Source organism: Limulus polyphemus, unplaced genomic scaffold, assembly GCF_000517525.1.
Source record: "Limulus polyphemus unplaced genomic scaffold, Limulus_polyphemus-2.1.2 Scaffold4239, whole genome shotgun sequence".
Lineage (NCBI taxonomy): Eukaryota > Metazoa > Arthropoda > Merostomata > Xiphosura > Limulidae > Limulus > Limulus polyphemus.
The window spans coordinates 33,205-53,685 of record NW_013669849.1 but is presented as its reverse complement, the minus strand read 5'-3'; the positions used below and the strand labels follow the sequence as shown (position 1 = coordinate 53,685).

The following is a 20,481-nucleotide window of genomic DNA, read 5'->3' as shown; positions in this document are numbered from 1 at the left end:
GTAGAAAGTAAGGATCAACTACTATAGTATAAGGTAAGGATCAACTACTATAGTAGAAGGTAAAGATCAACTACTATGGTAGAAGGTAAGGGTCAGCTACTATGGTAGAAAGTAAAGATCAACTACTATAGTAGAAGGTAAGGATCAACTACTATAGTAGAAGGTAAAGATCAACTACTATGGTAGAAGGTAAGGGTCAGCTACTATGGTAGAAAGTAAGGATCAACTACTATAGTAGAAGGTAAGGATCAACTACTATAGTAGAAGGTAAAGATCAACTACTATGGTAGAAGGTAAGGGTCAGCTACTATGGTAGAAAGTAAGGATCAACTACTATAGTATAAGGTAAGGATCAACTACTATGGTAGAAGGTAAGGATCAACTACTATAGTATAAGGTAAGGATCAACTACTATGGCAGAAGGTAAGGATCAACTACTATAGTAGAAGGTAAGGGTCAACTACTATGGTAGAAGGTAAGGATCAACTACTATAGTACAAGGTAAGGGTCAACTACTATAGTTGAAGGTAAGGGTCAGCTACTATATTACAAGGTAAGGGGTCAACTACTATAGTACAAGGTAAGGGTCAACTACTATGGTAGAAGCTAAGGGTCAACTACTATAGTACAAGGTAATGGTCAACTACTATAGTTGAAGGTAAGGATCAACTAGTATAGTACAAGGTAAGGGTTCAACTACTATAGTACAAGGTAAGGGTCAACTACTATGGTAGAAGCTAAGGATCAACTACTATAGTACAAGGTAATGGTCAACTACTATAGTTGAAGGTAAGGATCAACTAGTATAGTACAAGGTAAGGGTTCAACTACTATAGTACAAGGTAAGGGTCAACTACTATGGTATAAGCTAAGGGTCAACTACTATAGTACAAGGTAATGGTCAACTACTATAGTAGAAGGTGTTGGTCAATTATTATGGTTGAAAGTAAGAGTCAGCCATCATGGTAAAAAAAAAAAGGTTAGTTTTTGAGAAAAGCAACAATAGACACTTTTAGTGCAATCCAGGAAGTAATGTACTGTTTTGTAATAAAAAATAACCTTTGATACTTTTCAGTTTTTAGATTGAGAACTTGAAACAATAAACTGAATTACATAAAATTAATTTAATTTAAGAAACTATAAGAATAATAACAAAATAATCACTATGAAACTAAAATATATATATATATGTATTACCATTCTTTCCTGTTGTTTTATTGTCTCAATATTAAGTGGTTTATCCAAAAAACTGTTATTTTCAAGGAAGGGTTTTTCAGTTGATATCTTTGCTGTATTTTCCACTTTGCCAGTGGAGTCCAAGCTCTGTAGTTCTTGCATAATGCTTACTAAAGGCACTTTATTATTGAGTTGTTGGTCTTTACTTTCTTGATCTACTTCAGACTTCACACACTCTGTTGTCCACTTTGTGTCACTGATTCCTGAAGTTTGAGGTTGTGTTACATCTTCTGACTGCTGCTGGTCACTGGTCTTATAATCCACAGAAGCACCCAGTTCTTTGTTGGCTTCAGAGGTAAATGAAGTCGCAATTTCAATGTTCAATTGTTCAAAATCATCAACAAATGTTTCTTTTTCCACACAGGAGTTTTCAGATATTTCATTTCTTGGGTAATCAATGTTCTTTTCCAGTTCAATCTGCTCTATCCTGCTAGTGTTTTTTGGTAACACAGTGTGTTTTGGTTTCTTAGGTACAGGAGGAGGTTTCTTTACCGTTCTCTGTGTATCTAAAGTACTCTTGGTTTCATAAAAAGGAGTTTTATTTTTAATATTTGACTCCCTGGAATCAGTGATACCAGTTGTAAGAGTTATATTTTCAAATTTCGACACTTCCCTCGACAAAGAATTATTAGAATTCATTTCTATTTCTTTCTTATTAATTTTACTGATGTTTTTATCGAACGAATATTCTTCATTTTTGCTCAGCTTTGTCTCTGAATAACCTGGAACATTTCTGCAATTAACATCCTTCTCTCTCTCTGAAAGTACATATTAAATACTTAGTTTTAAACTTTTCAAATAATCATTAACACAGACTATGTATCAAAGACAGAAATTTAAGGTAATACACATAACATCAAAACTAAAACATAAAGTGTATTATACCATAATTTCTACAGACAAAGTGAGTACAACCAACTGAATAATGTGTGATAATTAGAATGTTGTGAAATCATTAAATAAAATGAAGAATTTTTACTGCAGAGGTCTAGTTCTAAATATTATTTTTAAGTTAGTGTGAAATGTTTTAACCTCAGAGTAAGAAAATAATTACCTCACTGATAAAAAATATTATTTTTAAGTTATGTGAAATGTTTTAACCTCAGAGTAAGAAAATAATTACCTCACTGATAAAAAATATTATTTTTAAGTTAGTGTGAAATGTTTTAACCTCAGAGTAAGAAAATAATTACCTCACTGATAAAAAATATTATTTTTATATTAGTGTGAAATGTTTTAACCTCAGAGTAAGAAAATAATTACCTCACTGAAAAAAAGTACAAATAAAAGCCATGAATTTTGTGAAGAAAAGTGTTGATAAACTAGGTATAATTATTATTTTTCAAGTAAATACATTAATTTCATTGTACGTTTTCCACTGATAAAATGAATATTATGTTATTCAAGATTGTATAAACAACAAAGTGCTTTTTAGTAAGAACCTTTTTTTCTCAAAGTTTAGAACTTCTGAATGGTGTACTCTGACTGTAATGACCTAAATCAGTGCTTCTTAATCTTTTCCAACATCATTCACCCCTATAAGTTTTCACAACAGCTCACTCAGACCAGTTCATAAAATAAGTACTAAATTACTAAATTAAACTACAACTAGAATGAATACAACACAAAATAAATAAAAAAGTTTATTTATCAAACTATAACTAGAATAAATAATAATAACTAATGACTTTTTTTGCCCTTGAATTTGTTGTATAATTGATAATACTCATTTACCCTACCATTCATCCTGATTCTGATCTCGTTAACCCCTGAATGAACCATTCACCCAGTTGAGAAGCACTGACCTAAATAACCTTATGTCATATTGTAAAATGTATAACAAATGGCAGTGTGACCTGGAACACGTAACTGACATAGCTTTCTTGAAGGTATCAACAATAAAGGTGTTAAGAAATCTGTCCTAACCAAAGTTTGAATCCAGGACTGTCATCTTATACCAGTATTGTATCTATTCACTCAATTAATGCATCTTTAGGCCATCAAACAACTCAGTTATCCTCCAGTCCAGAGCTGAGACCACAAGTACACAGACTGTTTGATTTACCATACAACCTTCAGTGGTGAGACAATCACTAACTGAACACCAGTTGTTTAGGAAACTGCTCTGACTAGGACTTTACTCTAACAAATACTCTAACCATTGAGGTAGCAAATCTAAATTCTTATACAGATAACACCATAATCTGAGTATTATACTTACTAATTTGCAAGATTTATAAGAAACAATAGTTCAACTTGTTTGTTTGTGGTATATACAAGGAACAGCTATCTGAACTGTCAGACTGTGACATATACACAAACCAACAGTGTGAGTCATCAGTTTGTGACATTCAAGCAACTAATTGACTTGTTGATATTTGAAATCAAAGAAAAAACTGAGTTGTCCATTTTTGACATACAAGAAGCAACTAACTGACTTGTCAACTTTTGACATACAAGAAATCACTGTTTGATCTGTTCATATTTGACATAACAAAAACAACTGTGTGAACTGTCAATATTTAGCATATGAGAAACAACTGTCTGACCTGTCAGTCAATCAAATACACAAGACATAACAGTGCTGTTAGTCTTAAGCATTGTTCTTTAAGTTTCAACAGCGTGTATGAAAAGTTGGCATACCTTAGTGAATTATGCATTGAATTAGCTATGAAGCTATACATGAAATTACCAATAACTCAGTTCTAATATCCCAGGTAACAATTTCACATTACATTTTGTTCATGAATGTGTTTTTCAAATAGCTTAACTTTACAGAATTTTTTATAAACATTGCATCCCGTTACATTCAAAACATATTTAAATGGGAGTTTGTACCCTTACCTTTATCAGTAGAAAATGGTCGCCAAACAGCAAGTTCTAGCAAGCCCGTATACATAGATTGTTTTATAGCAAATACCAGTGATGAGTGGGATCTGCCTTTAGTTTTCTCTCCATTAATAGCCCACACCTGGTCTCCCACTCTTAAGCCAGCAAGGTCACTTGCACTTCCTGCCAAACAGTAAAGAAAACTAATGTTAAGCACACAGACTTTCAGATGTTGTAAAAATAAATTACATGTACATCTTATTTCCATATGTTATCCTAATGCATGATCTCCATAAATTTCCTGGTTAATTGCCTTTTTTTTCCTTTATTCAACCAATTTTATAAAAAGAAATACAAGGTTAAGGAAGTGTAAATTAAAATATTTACTGGAAATATTACACAGTGAAGTATTTTTCCCACCATCAATAAGCTATTTTTCTGTCCCCTTTCCTACACACAACAAAAACCACTACAGTAAAAAAAAAAAAAAGACAGTATAGTTTCACAATTTTAAACAAAGAAACAGCAGCAGTACAAGATAAATTTAATTAAGTGTTGTACATTCCAAAATTAGATATGTTATAAATATTAAAAGTTGCATGTAATGCAGAATTAACTTGGATCTATATATATGTGACTTTTTTAAAACTTGCTTATTTATTTGTTATTCAACAGATAAGTAAAAAAGTGTTTAATTCTTGGTTACTTTTAATCAAGTACTTTGGAATGAAAACATTTTAGAAAATAATGCAAAACATGAGTTCAGACAAAAAATTTCCACATACCAGGATCCACTGATTCAACAGTAAACGAAGTGTCATTTTCTTTAATTCTGAATCCAAAATCTTTAATTCCATTGTCTTTTCTCAGCCAGAGATGAAGATACAACTCAATACCATCACACTGTTATTTACCACATTGAATAAGACAAATTTGTTTAAAAAGTATTTCTGGATCCATATAAAATAAAGATACAAACTACATACTAAATCTGTTTATGCTAACCAATAATACTAGAGGTATTAAATGCACTTTACATGACATATTATTCAAATGTATGTATTACCAATAAAATGAAAATTTAAATTGATTTTCAGGTGTGTGTGTAATCAAAAGATCATGTGAATGTTTTCAGCACATCTGGTATGATATCCTAATATGACAATTTCACTAAGAACGTCTTTAATGTGTTTTGTAATTGAGATACATTTATTTTCAAATATGAGCATTAAATGAAAATGTCCTGTACGTAGCAACTTTGATCTGATTGGTTATCGTTAGGTTCACTGAGCTACATTCAGGCTTAATTGTTATTGATACAATAAATGTTTCATTTTAAAACCTTACACTATTTGTATAGTCTATTTTGTATTCATACATATATATATATATACTGTATTGAGGAGGGATAACTGAAAAGTAAACTGTTATAATCAGGACTTGAACCCAGAACTCCTGACTGATCCCAGGGCTCACCAGGGTATCAAACTTGAAAGACAGCAGAGATCATTACAATAAGTATGATACACAATTTTACATGTAGTCAGAAAAGGTGTGCATATCTACATAAGTAGCAGTAATTTTAGTCAAGGTTATAAAGCAAAAAAAATGACTTTAATCAACTTTATTAGCAAATGTAGATTTTTTAAACTTTAAAACAAACACATTTGGAATATACATATAAAAATAACAAAATAAAATCAACTTCCTATAGAGAACATAATCTAATAAGTTAGTACATGAAAAGCTATAAACACTGAGTTTTAATAAATTCTTAAAAGAACATAATTATGATGTAGAAGATTACAATTTTTTGAAAATCCCTTTCATTTTATTCCAAGAAAAAACTTGCAAATGGTTACTTGTTCAAAATTAATAACCTCCACATTTTTAAAAGATATTTATCTCAATTTTTTTTTACTGGACTAAACATTAATAAAATTATTCCCTTTTGCTTGTAAACATTCAAATTAAGTAACAGATAACACAATGAGACAGAAAATAAATATAAGATAGAATCTTCAACATATTTTCAAGTGAACTCTTGCATTTATCAGTACAGTTAATCCTTTTCTTGGCTAAAGACACAGAACTCAAACCATTACCTTGTGCTGATCATTCTTTGTGACCAGTTGACTTGAGCTGAACTCCTCCAGCAGTTCTGTTCCTGTTGTGAATTCCAAACTATCATCAGCATGTTCTGTTTTGTTTTCTGAAGGACATTTCTCCACAACATTGCTATTGTCTGGACTAACATTACCAAACACGTTGCATGTAATGTGACTGTCCTTTACAGAATCTGTGACTATGAATGAACCACTATCGCTGTCTCCTGTTTCATCTGAACAGAATGCCTTGCTACTTTCTGAATTACCAACTCCACTGCATAAAATATTTTCTTCTTGCAACTGCATATCTATTGCACTGGATGTTTCATCATTAAAATACTTGTCCCTGTTATGCTTAAAACACTGGCTTTTCATTCCATTTTCTTCATATTTCTGTAAAACATACAAAAACGTAAACTAAAACTTTTGACACTTTTTGTACATTTTACTCTAGATTTTACATAAACACGGACATGAGAAATGCATATAAAAGATTCTATCCAATAAACTTAAAAAAATTGTGTTCCTCAAAAACTAAAAACAGCATAGTACATACAGTAATACCACCTGGTCTGCTTCTAAGTGGTCTTAGGGAACACCTCATTTCAACAGAGTCCGTTGCAACCTAGATAAAATATATTGTGTTAATGGTTGCTAGTGCAGATTTGGTCTGATAAAAGCACACCTGACTGGGCAACACTCGCCACGGAGTGGGATCCTGTCAAAAAGAGGTAACAATCCCCAGAAAGTAAAGAAACAAGATTAGTAATGAAGAAACTCACCTCTTTTTATATAAAATCTAGCAGATGTGGTTAAAATAGATACAGAGGATAGTCGAAAACCTTCAGAAACAGATACTTCCAGACCATGTAAATAATGTGAGATAAAGGTATTGAGAGAGGTCCACATACCAGCCCACACGACATCCTCCCTCGGGCATTTCAACCAGGCTGCTAAGGACATAGAAATGTGACAAATCTGATGAGACATGACTTGCAGAAATCTCCTTGCCTCCAAAGTGAGCCAGAATAAATGATATGGATCAATTTTTGTACCCACCTCCTCAAGATAACTGGGGGTAAAGCCCGGGAAATTGAAGGATCCAAATTAATGTAAAAGTCGATAGGTAATAGTGCGGGCAACATTACACTTCAAGGCTCTCACTGGAAATAACAAATGATCGGGATCCGATCGGTCATAGAGGTGAGAAATAGTGGTCAGATGAATTGGGGAAGAGGATTTATCCACTACACTGGCTGTAAGTGTTTTAGGTAAGAAGGACCTGTCTGAGTATCGGAGGACATAGTTAGAATGATAAAGCATCCTGGGCACATGCAGCACAAACAACTCCAACCAGTGATGTCCGCAGGCCAACAGCAACAAAAAATAAACCTTAAGGAAAAGGTGATGCATGGTACATGAGGCTAAGGGCTCAAACTGATGTTGAGAAAGAGCATGTAACACTACCTTAATATCCCAGTTAGCTAACTGAAATGGTCTTTAGGGACGAAGGACTCAAAATGACTTGAGAAGGCCGGAGAGCACTGGGGACTCAAATAATTTCAGTCTCTTCGAGTATTTAAAGGTAGTCAATAAAGCCCTCATATATAAGACGATTGTGGAAGATGCTAAACCCTTGTCAAAGAGCCAGGTCAAAAAACTAGCTATGGTTGGCACTTCTGGATGAAGTGGGTGCAACCTCCTTGCAATACACCATTGTCAATATGTGTGCCATTTCCGTTAATAAATGTAAATCATAGGACTACACAGAGACTGAAACAGATACATGGCAACCTTAGAAGTTAAACCCTAACACCATGCAAAGGACCACATAACCTCCATGCATGCAGATTGATCTTTGGGATAGCTGGGTGTACAATGTCAGATCGTGGCTGCCTCAACAGAGATGGCCAAAGAGGAAGTGGAAGAGGTGGGAACTCCATAAGTTACCGCAGAAGCGGAAACAAGGGTTGAACTGGCCAATCCAGTTCTACCAACAGAACATGACAACGGGTTGTATGAATCATAGCTAGGACTCTGGATAACAGAGGAATTAATGGGAAGGCATAGAGGTGCAATCCCATCCAGTCCTGACTGAATGCATTTATTGTCAATGCCCAAGGGTGATGTACCGCAGACCAAAATGCTGGTAGTTGAGGATTCCAACGAGTGGCAAATGCATCAAACACCGTTGTCCTTAATCAAGAGCAAATCCAATGGAAAACCTTGCAATGCAGCATCCAATCTGTTGGGAGAATCAGGTTTGGTCGAGACAATTGATCTTCTACCAAATTCATCACACTCAAAATATAGCAAGCTAGTAGAATGATATAATGGGAGTGGGCCCAATAAAGAAGATTCAATGTTCAAAAATAAAGAGATCTAGATTGAGTGTTCCCATGATAGGAAATGTAAGACACCACTGTGGAATTGTCGAAGTAAAGCATAATGATTTTTCCCCTTAATAAGTCCAGACCTTGAGACATTCCCTTTGAACAGCAAGAAGTTCTAAGACATTGATGTGTATAGAAGCCATGTTGTCCATTCATAGGCCCTGGAATTCTTGACCATTGAGATATGCACCCTATCCCTGAAGTAAAGCATCTGTGAAGAGATGGATCTCTGGATGAGGTAATGGTAGAGGAACACCCATCGTAGTATTGTTTCGATCTAACCACTACTCAAGATTTAAGATGCTGATCGTGAATAAGGAGATTGTGGAATCCAGTGGATTGCTGTTCATGATCCATTGGTCACATAAAGACCATTGAAGAGATCTCATGTGCACTCATCCCAAAGGAATGAGAGATTCAAGTGATGCCCATATCCTCAAAAGAGAAAGAACCATCTGTGCAATGGGAAAAGGAGATGAGATTAAGAGTTGGACTGCCTGTTCCATAGCATGGAGCCAGATGGGAGTCGGCTGAGCCCAACTGAGATATGTGTTGAAAAAGACACCCAGTTGGACAATATATTGAGTTGGAATGAGAATGGATTTCTCAGTTCTGATAATAAAGCCTGCCTTGGTTGTTTCTGAAAGTAGAATCTAGGTGATGGTAGGCTAAAGCATGTTGTTCCAACAAGCGTGGTAGACAAAGCATAGCTGTTCCTTCACATAAATGAGCAGTAAACCTCCTTACAGGAACTGAAATAATCAAGCGATGGAGGGAGCACTAAGTATTTGCTCCAAGACTTTTCTGCCATCAACGAGGATGCAGACTCAAAAGCAACTGGGGGAAGACCCAAAACATAACACACTTAATTGACCAACTTGAGAAAACGAGCCGGAGGTGACTAATTTAAATTGACCTCATGAGAAGCCGAGAAATTAAAGGCGCTGGAAAAAGCAAATCTAAATTCTCTCCAGAATGTCCAAGATTGCTCGCAAGTGCAGCCTCAGAGCCCCCTAGAGAAACACCACCAAACCAAATATAGGCCTCCATCTCACTACGAATAAAGTCACGGACAGTCTCAACTGAAAGTGCCCCCCCTCCCCCAACTGTTAAGCAACACTAAATATCAGAGGTGGGACAGGAATACACGCTGTATATCAGCTTGCCAAACAATTTTTGTTTTGTTTTCTTTAATGAAAATCAACTAAGTAACATGAAGAATGCTCAAAGTATCTCCAACAGTTGTAGTACAGAGAAACCTGCTAGTGAATGCTTTGCCGAGAAAAAGTGATAATATTATCTAAATGAGATGGTTATATACAGTATCAGGATAGATGGCGCACTGACAAAGGTGGAGAAGGTCATTAGACAGATATCACCAAGGGAAATTAAGTGGAGAAATAAAAGACTGGAGCAAGCGAGAAAAAAATCAGACCAATGCTTAGATGGGCAAAGGAAGAAACCCTGGCAGTTAAGTAATAACTGTAGTGTGAGAGGAGGTACGTTTTGGAAAAACATAATTAGGCCTCTCAAAATGATGAAGTATATATAATACTTATGGGGTTTTGAGTCCATTTTAATTCTCCATACAGTAACTTATATGCTACATAATACTGAATAATGAATTAGAAGTAATGTCATAACATTATTTGCACACCTTGAAATAAAAAGAACTGAAAACCCTATCAAAGTTTACTGCTTTATTTCAAGCATTATTCATGGCACTAAATGGATTCAAAATACTATACTTTAATCAAAGACTGATGCTTATTGCTTGACTTCTTACAATTGGGTGAAGTTTGTGTTTAACATTTAATTGTTTGTTTACGTTGAAGGAAATAAAAGAAACAAATTGTTATAATTCTCCAATTTACATATTTTATTGTAGTCTATACTTTTCATCCATAAAATACCCAAATTATCTTTAAGTATGACATACAGAATTAATGACTGGTCATATTATTGTAAATGGAAAACAATTAAATGTTAAAAGTCGATTAGAAAATATTACTCATAGCTTCACACAACAGAGGATTAATCATGCATTTGAACAATCTGACTAAGTTAATACAGTGGCATGTTGACACAGAGGTGAAATATGGTGCCATATTAAGCACCAACATATTTGGCAAATATTCATTAGAAAATACAGTGCTGCCACAGGTAGACTTAAGGCTAGAGGGGTATAAAATACAGTGCTGCCACGGGTAGACTTAAGGCTAGAGGGGTATAAAATACAGTGCTGCCACGGGTAGACTTAAGGCTAGAGGGGTATAAAATACAGTGCTGCCACAGGTAGACTTAAGGCTAGAGGGGTATAAAATACAGTGCTGCCACGGGTAGACTTAAGGCTAGAGGGGTATAAAATACAGTGCTGCCATGAGTAGACTTAAGACTAGAGGGGTATAAAATACAGTGCTGCCATGGGTAGACTTAAGGCTAGAGGGGTATAAAATACAGTGCTGCCACGGGTAGACTTAAGGCTAGAGGGGTATAAAATACAGTGCTCCCACGGGTAGATTTACGACTAGAGGGGTATAAAATACAGTGCTTTTCTAAAGAGGAATACTTATACTGCAAGAATGTTAAATGATGCAGAGTCAAAAACACAGCACTCTGAAGGCAGCCTTCACTGTTCCCTACAGAAGTAGAAAAATGTGTTTAACAATTAGTTTTGAAACAAAACTCCAACCCAATAAAAAACAGCATACTCATCTGCATAATAAAGATTATGGTTAAGAAAGACAACCCTCCAACCCACAAAACCATAACAAAGAACCTGGGCATATTTCCTGGCAACATTATGTAGTTAATACAGAAGGATTTGAAGGTGACAAAAGTTTACAAGCTTTTAGCCACATCAAAAAATCAGTGTTTTCATCAGTAAACTCAGTGAAAATATCAGAATCATTGTACTCAAACTCCACCACATACTTGTCAAGTCCCTGATGAAGCTCCAATGAACTTCTGTGTCTTTAGTCTGCTTAAACACCATCTTGGTACCTGATGTTCGTGTATTAGGAGGGTGAATACAAAGTTTTCAAGGTGTGTGGTCTAAGACTGATCTCACCATCATTCATAAAAATTTGGTATAATGGAAATTTTGATGTCAAATAACAGTAAGTAACCAAAACCATAAGACTGATCATGATTGGTGATGGAAGCAGCAGCTACATGGGTAACACAGGACGTGGAACGTTATTCTTAAACGATGCAATTGAAATCAGTATTATCATCCAAATTTCATATTGTGGTCTTACAGTGCAAAGTATCTTCAATGGTGGCAGAAGAACATGGAAAATATTCAGTGTTTTAACCAAAAGAAACATTGTGGATGGTAGTTTAAAATGATATGTAAAGAACATAAAAGCTGTGGTCAGTCTAAAATAATAAACACATGTTGTTGGCTTGTCCCTCACTTGTTCAGCAGAATCAGTACCAGTCTTTCATCTATATCTTAATAAAACTCAGAGTATTTTCAGACAGTACGACATTTTTTTCTTTCTTAAAGACGAAACTCTAACCTTCTACTACTTGTAAAGTGTTAAAAGGAACTGTGGTTAGCAGTCTTAAAGACGAAACTCTAACCTTCTACTACCTGTAAAGCATTAAAAGGAACAATGGTTAGCAGTCTTAAAGACAAAACTCTAACCTTCTACTACCTGTAAAGTGTTAAAAGGAACTGTGGTTAGCAGTCTTAAAGACGAAACTCTAACCTTCTACTACCTGTAAAGCACTAAAAGGAACCGTGGTTAGCAGTCTTAAAGACGAAACTCTAACCTTCTACTACCTGTAAAGCACTAAAAGGAACCGTGGTTAGCAGTCTTAAAGACGAAACTCTAACCTTCTACTACCTGTAAAGCATTAAATGGAACCGTGGTTAGCAGTCTTAAAGATGAAACTCTAACTCTATACTACCCGTAAAGCATTAAAAGGAACAATTGTTAGCAGTCTTAAAGATGAAACTCTAACCCTATACTACCCGTAAAGCATTAAAAGGAACAATGACTTGGATCTGTATGGAAGAAACTCTAACCTTATGCTGCTTACAAAGCACTAAAAAGAATTCTTCAACAACAGTTTAAGTATCTAAAATCTAGAATGCAGAAAGTCAATATATCCTTATAATTTAATTTTTTATAAAGTGTACAGTGAGGGACAACCTTTGATGTTCACAGTTCACTTATTTTTGTACTAATGATACTACCAACAAATGGTAAATTGTTTCAGGAATATGCAATCTTCCTTTATAACATTATGTGAACATGTATAATAATACTTCAAGAAATGGCATTAAATAAAATCTTATCTTATCATTGTAATTAAATAATGGCCCTTTTTATTAGTTTATTTACTTAAATTAAAGCTTTTTACATGTGAAATATTCACTTATCTTTTAGTACCATGCAGAAAGTATAGTTTCTAGACCTTCTTTTATGTAATTAAAATTATTCTAAGCTTAATTCAATAACCACCCAACATACACCCACACATAATATGACAAGGCATTTTGGGATTCACTAATACTGTTTCACTGAATAAAGAAACTCGCAAGTTGTAAAGACATAATTTCATATCATGTAATAAATCCATTATATCTTCAAAAAAAAAGAGAAACATTTTAGATTTAAATAACATATTTTGAAAACATAAAACTGAACACTAAGCTTAGTTGTTTTGTGTGTTTTAGAAAATATATCTGAAAAAATAAAAATATTTTACTGTGGGTGAGAATCAGATCATCCTGCGAAGTACAATATACTTTTCTTCTGGAACTTTGTAATGGCTCTCAGTTTACATACTAAGAAAGTACACACCCTAATTTTATAGATATAAATCCTTTACAGAAAAGTGTTAACCTAAGATGACTATACATTATAATGGCTCTTATTTATTGCTATCTTTTAAGAGAAGTATTATGTAGTTAGATGACAAACTTTTCTAAACAGTCTTGATGAGCTGTATGTAGTGCACACATTACCAAAATTATTGGGACAGCACAACTTAACAAGAAAAATGTAGTTTTGCCATCCTAATAGAGAAAGTCTGTTACACTAGCCACACATCTGGTGAAATGGCTAGACTATCACTTCTCTTGCAATGCAGTTTTAAGTTTACTGAGATTTTATCCCCTTCACATTATATAGCAAAATGTCTCAAAACAGCTAAACTGGATTAAACTTAAGGCTTTGGACTGGCCACAGCAGATTCTAGAAGTAATCTGTCTCAAACATCTGCTGGACATGTGTGTGGTAATATATACAGTTCTTCCTCATAACATTCAATCAATAGAGAAGAAGCATCATTTTACACAGTGTCACAGTATCTCCAAAGTTATAGAAGTATTTTTAGGGAAATTATTATACATGTTGTAAGTTGTGTTAGAGACCTACACTTGCACTATGATGCTATCGAACCACTTGGTTTGAGATGAAATGTTCACATCCAAAACATTCTTCAAGTTGTCCATCCATAGTGGACAATAAGGGACAACATGGTCATGCTTGGAACAGTTTCCCAGTTGTTGTACATCCAGAGGGAACAATAATTGCATGTATTATGATCTAACACCCTACATGATACCTTTATGTTGTGTTTAACCTCACTTTACAAGCTCAAGGCACTACATGATCCAATGTGTCAAACTTAAGTCTTTGAAAAGCAGCGGTCAATCCATAAAATTCAGATGCATAGAACTCTTTCCTCATAGTTAATGTGCTAGCCTGCATTGAAGTTCTAGGTAACTTACAACCTCATATAACAACAATGTAATTCTTACAACCTGATATACTAATAATGGAATACTTACAACTTGATATGCTCATAATGGAATACCTACAACCTGCTATACTAATAATGGAATACTTACAACCTGCTATACTAATAATGGAATACTTACAACCTGCTATACTAAGAATGGAATACTTACAACCTGCTATACTAATAATGTAATACTTACAACCTGATATACTAATAATGGAATACTTACCTGATGGTAAGATAAGGCAAAATGAACCAAAGTCTGCATGTAAGTACCCTCTCCCAAAAGAGAGATAAAAAATGCTTATCATGAAACAATGTTTGGAGAAGGAGGGGGAAATGATACTGTGAAACATGTTTAAAAAAGGCTGAGGTAGGCCTATCAGATTCTGCAGTAGAGGGCAAGCCATAATCAGGTGGAAGAAAACTGAGAAAATCTCGGTCATCCCAAACAGGTTCAGCAGTTCTAGGAGGAAGGTGAGCAATATCGGGAGAAGGTAGGGCAGCCCCAAGGGGTCCATACAAGGTAAATTAATTGTAAGAAGTATAAATTATAAAGAATTACAAAAATTAAATAGTTGATATAATGTACATTTAAGTAAGTAAGTGTTTTTTGTTGAAAAAAAAAAACACAAGATTTTTAACTTAATTATTGATTTACCCATAAGATGAACCACAAGTAAATCGAAAATAACAGACACCTGATAAGCCTAATTGAACTGTGCAGAAAAAAATATATTACTAAGCTCTAATTTAAAAACCCTGACCTAACAATAAGTATGTACAATATCAGGAGAAGAAGTCTGTGCGGACCCTGGCTCTCGGGGTCCACATAAACAAAGTTAATACTAAGAAGTATAAAAGACAGATAATAAGGAAAATGAAATAAATGTTATATTGTACAATTAAGTAAGTGTGTATTGAAAATAACATGCATATGAGATGTAATGAAGCAAAAACAATAGTTAACCTAATTTATGATATACCAGTAAGATGAATTACAGGTAATCCTAAAATAACAAAGATTCATGTTAAGCCTAATCTAACATTATAGGACAAAAGATACAACTAGGTTTTAATTTCAAACCTGAACTTGACTATAGTATTGACCAATCTAACTAAATTTATGTTATTGAACCCAAATAACTACAGATAATAATATTAACAGTAAAATTATTCAAAAACCATAACAGTATAACTTTTTATCTTTCCAAAGTCAGCAGACCGTAGTTCAATATGTGTGGGCCCCAATACTTGAGTCGAGGCCCGACAAAGGTCAGCTCATTGGATGATCGATCTCCCAACAAAGTAAAGCCGATAATTCCCCAGTCGAGGACCGCCACCTGAAGCCTGTGTAAATGCTCTGATGGAAGATATAACCTCTAAAGTGGAAACTTAGAATTTGAAATTCATAATTCAAAAGGAATAACCCAACATAAGTGTGTTGGCAGAAATAAATAAATAGTTCAAACATTTTTTAAGGAAATATTAAGTTCCATAACTGGGTCGAAATATAAAATAATTCCACTATGGAATAAGTTATAAATATCACTACTGTATAACAAATAGTAAACTTGTTGAGAGAAATGGATACAAAGATCCAAAAAAAAAACACTTGAAGAGAGCACAAACTAAATACCTGAACGTGAGCACTGCCAAACGAGAAGTGATAGTTAGGTAGAATGGCATAGAGGGAGTCACGAGTTACATGGGTATGTGGCACTATTATTGGTGGAGGTGTGTCACATGATAACTTGCATGCGAGAATGAGTTAAAACATGTGAATTGAGGGGTGTGTGGGAGTGAAAGGGTTGTGGCATGCAGAAATATTTTTGCAAATAGGGGGCAGCACTGAATGAGAATAGCTATGTATGTGAGTGGAAGTAAGGTATCTTGACAGAAAATGTAATACTTATAATGTGATATGCTAATAATGAAATACTTACAACCTGATATACCAATAATGTAATACTTACAACCTGATATACCAATAATGGAATACTTACAACCTGATACACAAATAATGTCCATTATTGGTATATCAGTTTGTAAGTATTCCATTATTGGTATATCAGGTTGTAAGTATTCCATTATTGGTATTTCAGGTTATAAGTATTCCATTATTATTATATCAGGTTGTAAGTATTATATTATTAATATACCAGGTTGTAAGTATTCCATTATTGGTATATCAGTTTGTAAGTATTCCATTATTGGTATATCAGGTTGTAAGTATTCCATTATTGGTATTTCAGGTTATAAGTATTCCATTATTATTATATCAGGTTGTAAGTATTATATTATTAATATACCAGGTTGTAAGTATTAATACTTACAACCTGATACACAAATAATGTAATACTTACAACCTGATATACCAATAATGGAATACTTACAACCTGGTATACCAATAATGGAATACTTACAACCTGATGCACAAATAATGTAATACTTACAAAGTTTAAGGATCTGAATAATTACACAATTTTAGTTTAAAAACAAAAAAAAGAGCAACATATATTATGAATGATAGAGTAATACTAGAAATATTAAGATATTATCAATGATGTTTTCACAAATGTAAAATAAAAAAAAAAAACTGTTCGATGACATGAAATTTACCAATTTTGCTCTAGCCCAACTATGGGATTTCACAAACCTACTATTTGTAAAATTCATTCCAATGAAAAAAGAACCAATTTTTTAAAACATTGTTTTGTTTTGTAAAAAGTATAGTTGTTCATAGTTACTTATGTTGCAAAGTTTTATTTTGTATACTTACCTCATTACGTATTTCATGAAAAGCTTCAGTCTTCCAACTCTGGTCTTTTGCATTGTTTTCATTATTAGAGCCAAATTGTATCGCATCTTGTTGCCTTTCTTCATTTGAGTCAAGCTGACCTAAGTATCCTACTTCTTGGTCTGAGTAAATAGGCAAGTTCAAAGGCTTTCGTTTTAGTGACCTATAAATACAATACATTCAGGAGCATTGTTCGTTATTAAACTTTTATTTTCAATGAAACAGAACATTTTAAAGCATTACTTCATGACACATTTTATCTTGTTATTCCATGATTTACATTTTCTTCTGATAAACAAGGATTCATCTACATTTAATTACTGAATCTCTATAAAACCAGACTCAAGAGGGAGACTAATGAAGACATGATGGTATTTCTTACGAGCTGAGAACAAATATGTTGGATATATGAGACTGTTTAGTGTAAGTGTTATTATTTAGTTTATTTTGTGACTTAATATTTAATGACTGTTTACTTTTCATGACACAAGTGTTGAAGATTGTTTTAAAAGTGTTGGTTGTGACAAATTTAGTTGCATAACTCTGTAAGAGTTGTTTGTTGTATGTGTGTGGTTTAATTGTTGTAGTATTATTGATGCCAAATTTCTCGAAGCTTCGGTATTTTTCTCATTACCTTAAGTAAGTATTGTTACAATATAGCGTCGCTTGCATAGTTTATAAAAAGTTCGAGGTCTTAGTGAACAACGAATAAACAGAGGTGACCAAGCGAGTCAAGTAGAGAAAAAGCAAAGTCAAGTGAAGTTCAGTCAGAAAATAATTAGAAACTGTGAAGTTAGCCGGCATGTGAGTGACTAGCCATAATAGGCGATATTCTGAAGTGAGTTTCATAGTTTAATAGAGGTAAGGAAAATAATTATAATAATACAACTGTGATATCCTATACTGTAAAGAATTTTTGTACATACATATGACTTGTTTTAAAACAAGTGGATTGTATGCTGTCCATTTATTGTTCGAATTTATTGCAAAGAAGTCACAGACACCTACCGTAGAAGAATCCTTAGCCCACTCATATTTTTAAAACAAGTGGATTGTATGCTGTCCATTTATTGTTCGAATTTATTGCCAAGAAGTCATAGACACCTATCGTAGAAGAATCCTTAGCCCACTCATATTTAAAACCCTGACAGGATATTAGTATTTCATGTTTTAACATGACACACTTCTCGAGTTTTGGAAAACATTTAAATCGTAATGTATTCAAAACTGGTAATATGTAACTATGAATGCTTGGGAACTGAGATCTGTGGTGAGCTTCAGAGTAAAAAACAAACTGCTTTACCAGTTTGAAAACGTTAAATTTCTTACTTCATTTGGAGAATTATTCTGAAATTACTAAATAAATACAACACTATGTACAATAAATGATGGGTGTCAGAAAAGTTTGTGGCCCAACCTATAAAGAAAATACAGAGGTTCAACTATGATATATTTTTCAACATAATCTTCTCCTGTGTCTAACACTAGCACCAATGGTGCTCTAAGGCCTTTATGCCCTTTTGAAAGAACTTTTCTTCTTAGTCCTCAATCCAAAAGTGGATGGTATGTATGAGATCATCATCACTCTGAAATCTTCGACCTTTCAGAAAAATTTTAAGGTTAGGGAAGAGAAAAATGTCACTTGTGGCTAAGTCCAGTAAGAAAGGGAGGTGCGTGAGTAATTAGAAGCCAGTATCATGGATACTGTTCAAAGTAACACACAATTTGTGAGCCGAGGCACTGTCCTGATGAAAGATCACACCTTTTTTTGAACAATCCTTTTTTCTTTTCGTTGATTTCTTGCTGAAGTTGTTCATTAAGGATGCATAGTAATCTCCTGTAACAGTTTGACCCCTTTCCAAATAATCAACTAGTAAAAGGCCTTTGGCATCCCAAAAAATTGATTCCATGAATTTATCAGTAGAGGGTTTTGACTTAAACTATTTTGAGGTGGGTGGACTTGGGTGACTGTAATGCTAAATTTGCATTTTTGTCTCTGGGTCGAAGTGGTGAACCCATGTTTTATCCACAGTTATGAACCTATTGAAACCTTTGAAATAGGTGTTGGCTTATAACAACTCAAATCCATTTTGGCTCAGATGACAGTTTTGGAACCCATTTGGCACTTTACTCATGCTCAAACTATCACTCAAAATTCTTGCTATAGTACTTGTATCGATTTCCACTTCCTCTACTAACTTCCTAATGGCAATTCTTCCATCACGTATAACCAAATCATGAACTTTGTCTACAATTTCTTTTGTGATCAGTGTCAAGGGCCAACCTGACCTCAGATCATCTTCACATTTTTGTCTACTGCACTTTAACTCGGCACACCACTTTCAAACTGTCGAATATGCTGGAGCACTCCTGGTGGACTTCTTCCAATGTCATTTTCGTTTTAACAAAATATTTGATCATAACATGAAGTTCAATCTTCTTTCCATTAAAAATCCACAACACTCAAAATAAGCTTGTTAAGTTATACATTACATGTTGATTACTCATAAATAGGTTCAAACTTAATATTTATAAGAAAAAAACATAAATTCTAATATTTTTTTTAGGTGAGACCACACTTTTTGGACAACCCTTGTATATTCATTTCATAACATAGCATATTATAAAAACTGTCTTGCAAGGATAAATAAGCATTAGCAAGGTGAAGAAAAACATTATTCTTCACATGAATGAAGTTTTATCATATTTTATTTGTGCAAGACTCAATTTCTAGAACGTACCGTTCTTCCATCATCCTGGAGAAGGTTTTTGTTTTGTTTGGTTGATGTCTCAACTGCTCATCAAGTTCAATTTGTCGAATTTCTTCAACTCTCTTTATTACCTTCTCAGAGACCTTTTTTCTACGAGACCTCCAACTGTCTAAGTTCTATACGTAAGTAGTAAAACAAATTATAAACTTATGATCAGAACTACTAAACTATTAGAAGCTATTTTTAGCATTTAAAATTTTTTTATTTATTTGTTCAGTTTTCTGAGAATGTTTATGCTATCTCATAATTTTAAATATGTGAAAAAAAAAAGGCTCAAATATTTTCTAATTACTAAAGTTACACAAAACAATTTAAATGAAATTTTTTGTATGAATTTATGACACTGTCTTTGGTGTAACAACAAATAAATTATATCAGAAAGTTTCCACTATGCACAGTAATCCTGTTATGGTTAAAAGCAAAATATATAACACTTTCTTTACAGATCATCATTTGTATAGCCATTATTTGGATGCATTTATATTCAAACTAGTTCCATTACTGATTTTTGTATATACACCAATCTTCTGGATCGTTTATTCTAGATAGTCTTGTAATCATAAATGTTAAGATAACTATAGTAC

The 20,481-nt window shown here is 33.7% G+C and overlaps 1 protein-coding gene across 1 annotated transcript in view; it reads right to left on the bottom strand.

Moving 5' to 3' along the window:
• The window catches only part of LOC106470826, a 73,056-nt gene that overhangs the window by 22,084 nt on the left and 30,491 nt on the right, over positions 1-20,481 (bottom strand). Inside the window, exons 4-9 of the mRNA XM_022399465.1 lie at positions 19,868-20,013; positions 17,109-17,289; positions 6,171-6,566; positions 4,851-4,968; positions 4,081-4,248; positions 1,198-1,994 (exon numbers count right to left, since the gene is read on the bottom strand). Coding sequence (XP_022255173.1) covers positions 1,198-1,994; positions 4,081-4,248; positions 4,851-4,968; positions 6,171-6,566; positions 17,109-17,289; positions 19,868-20,013 — 1,806 coding nt within the window. The remainder of the gene's footprint in view (positions 1-1,197; positions 1,995-4,080; positions 4,249-4,850; positions 4,969-6,170; positions 6,567-17,108; positions 17,290-19,867; positions 20,014-20,481) is intronic.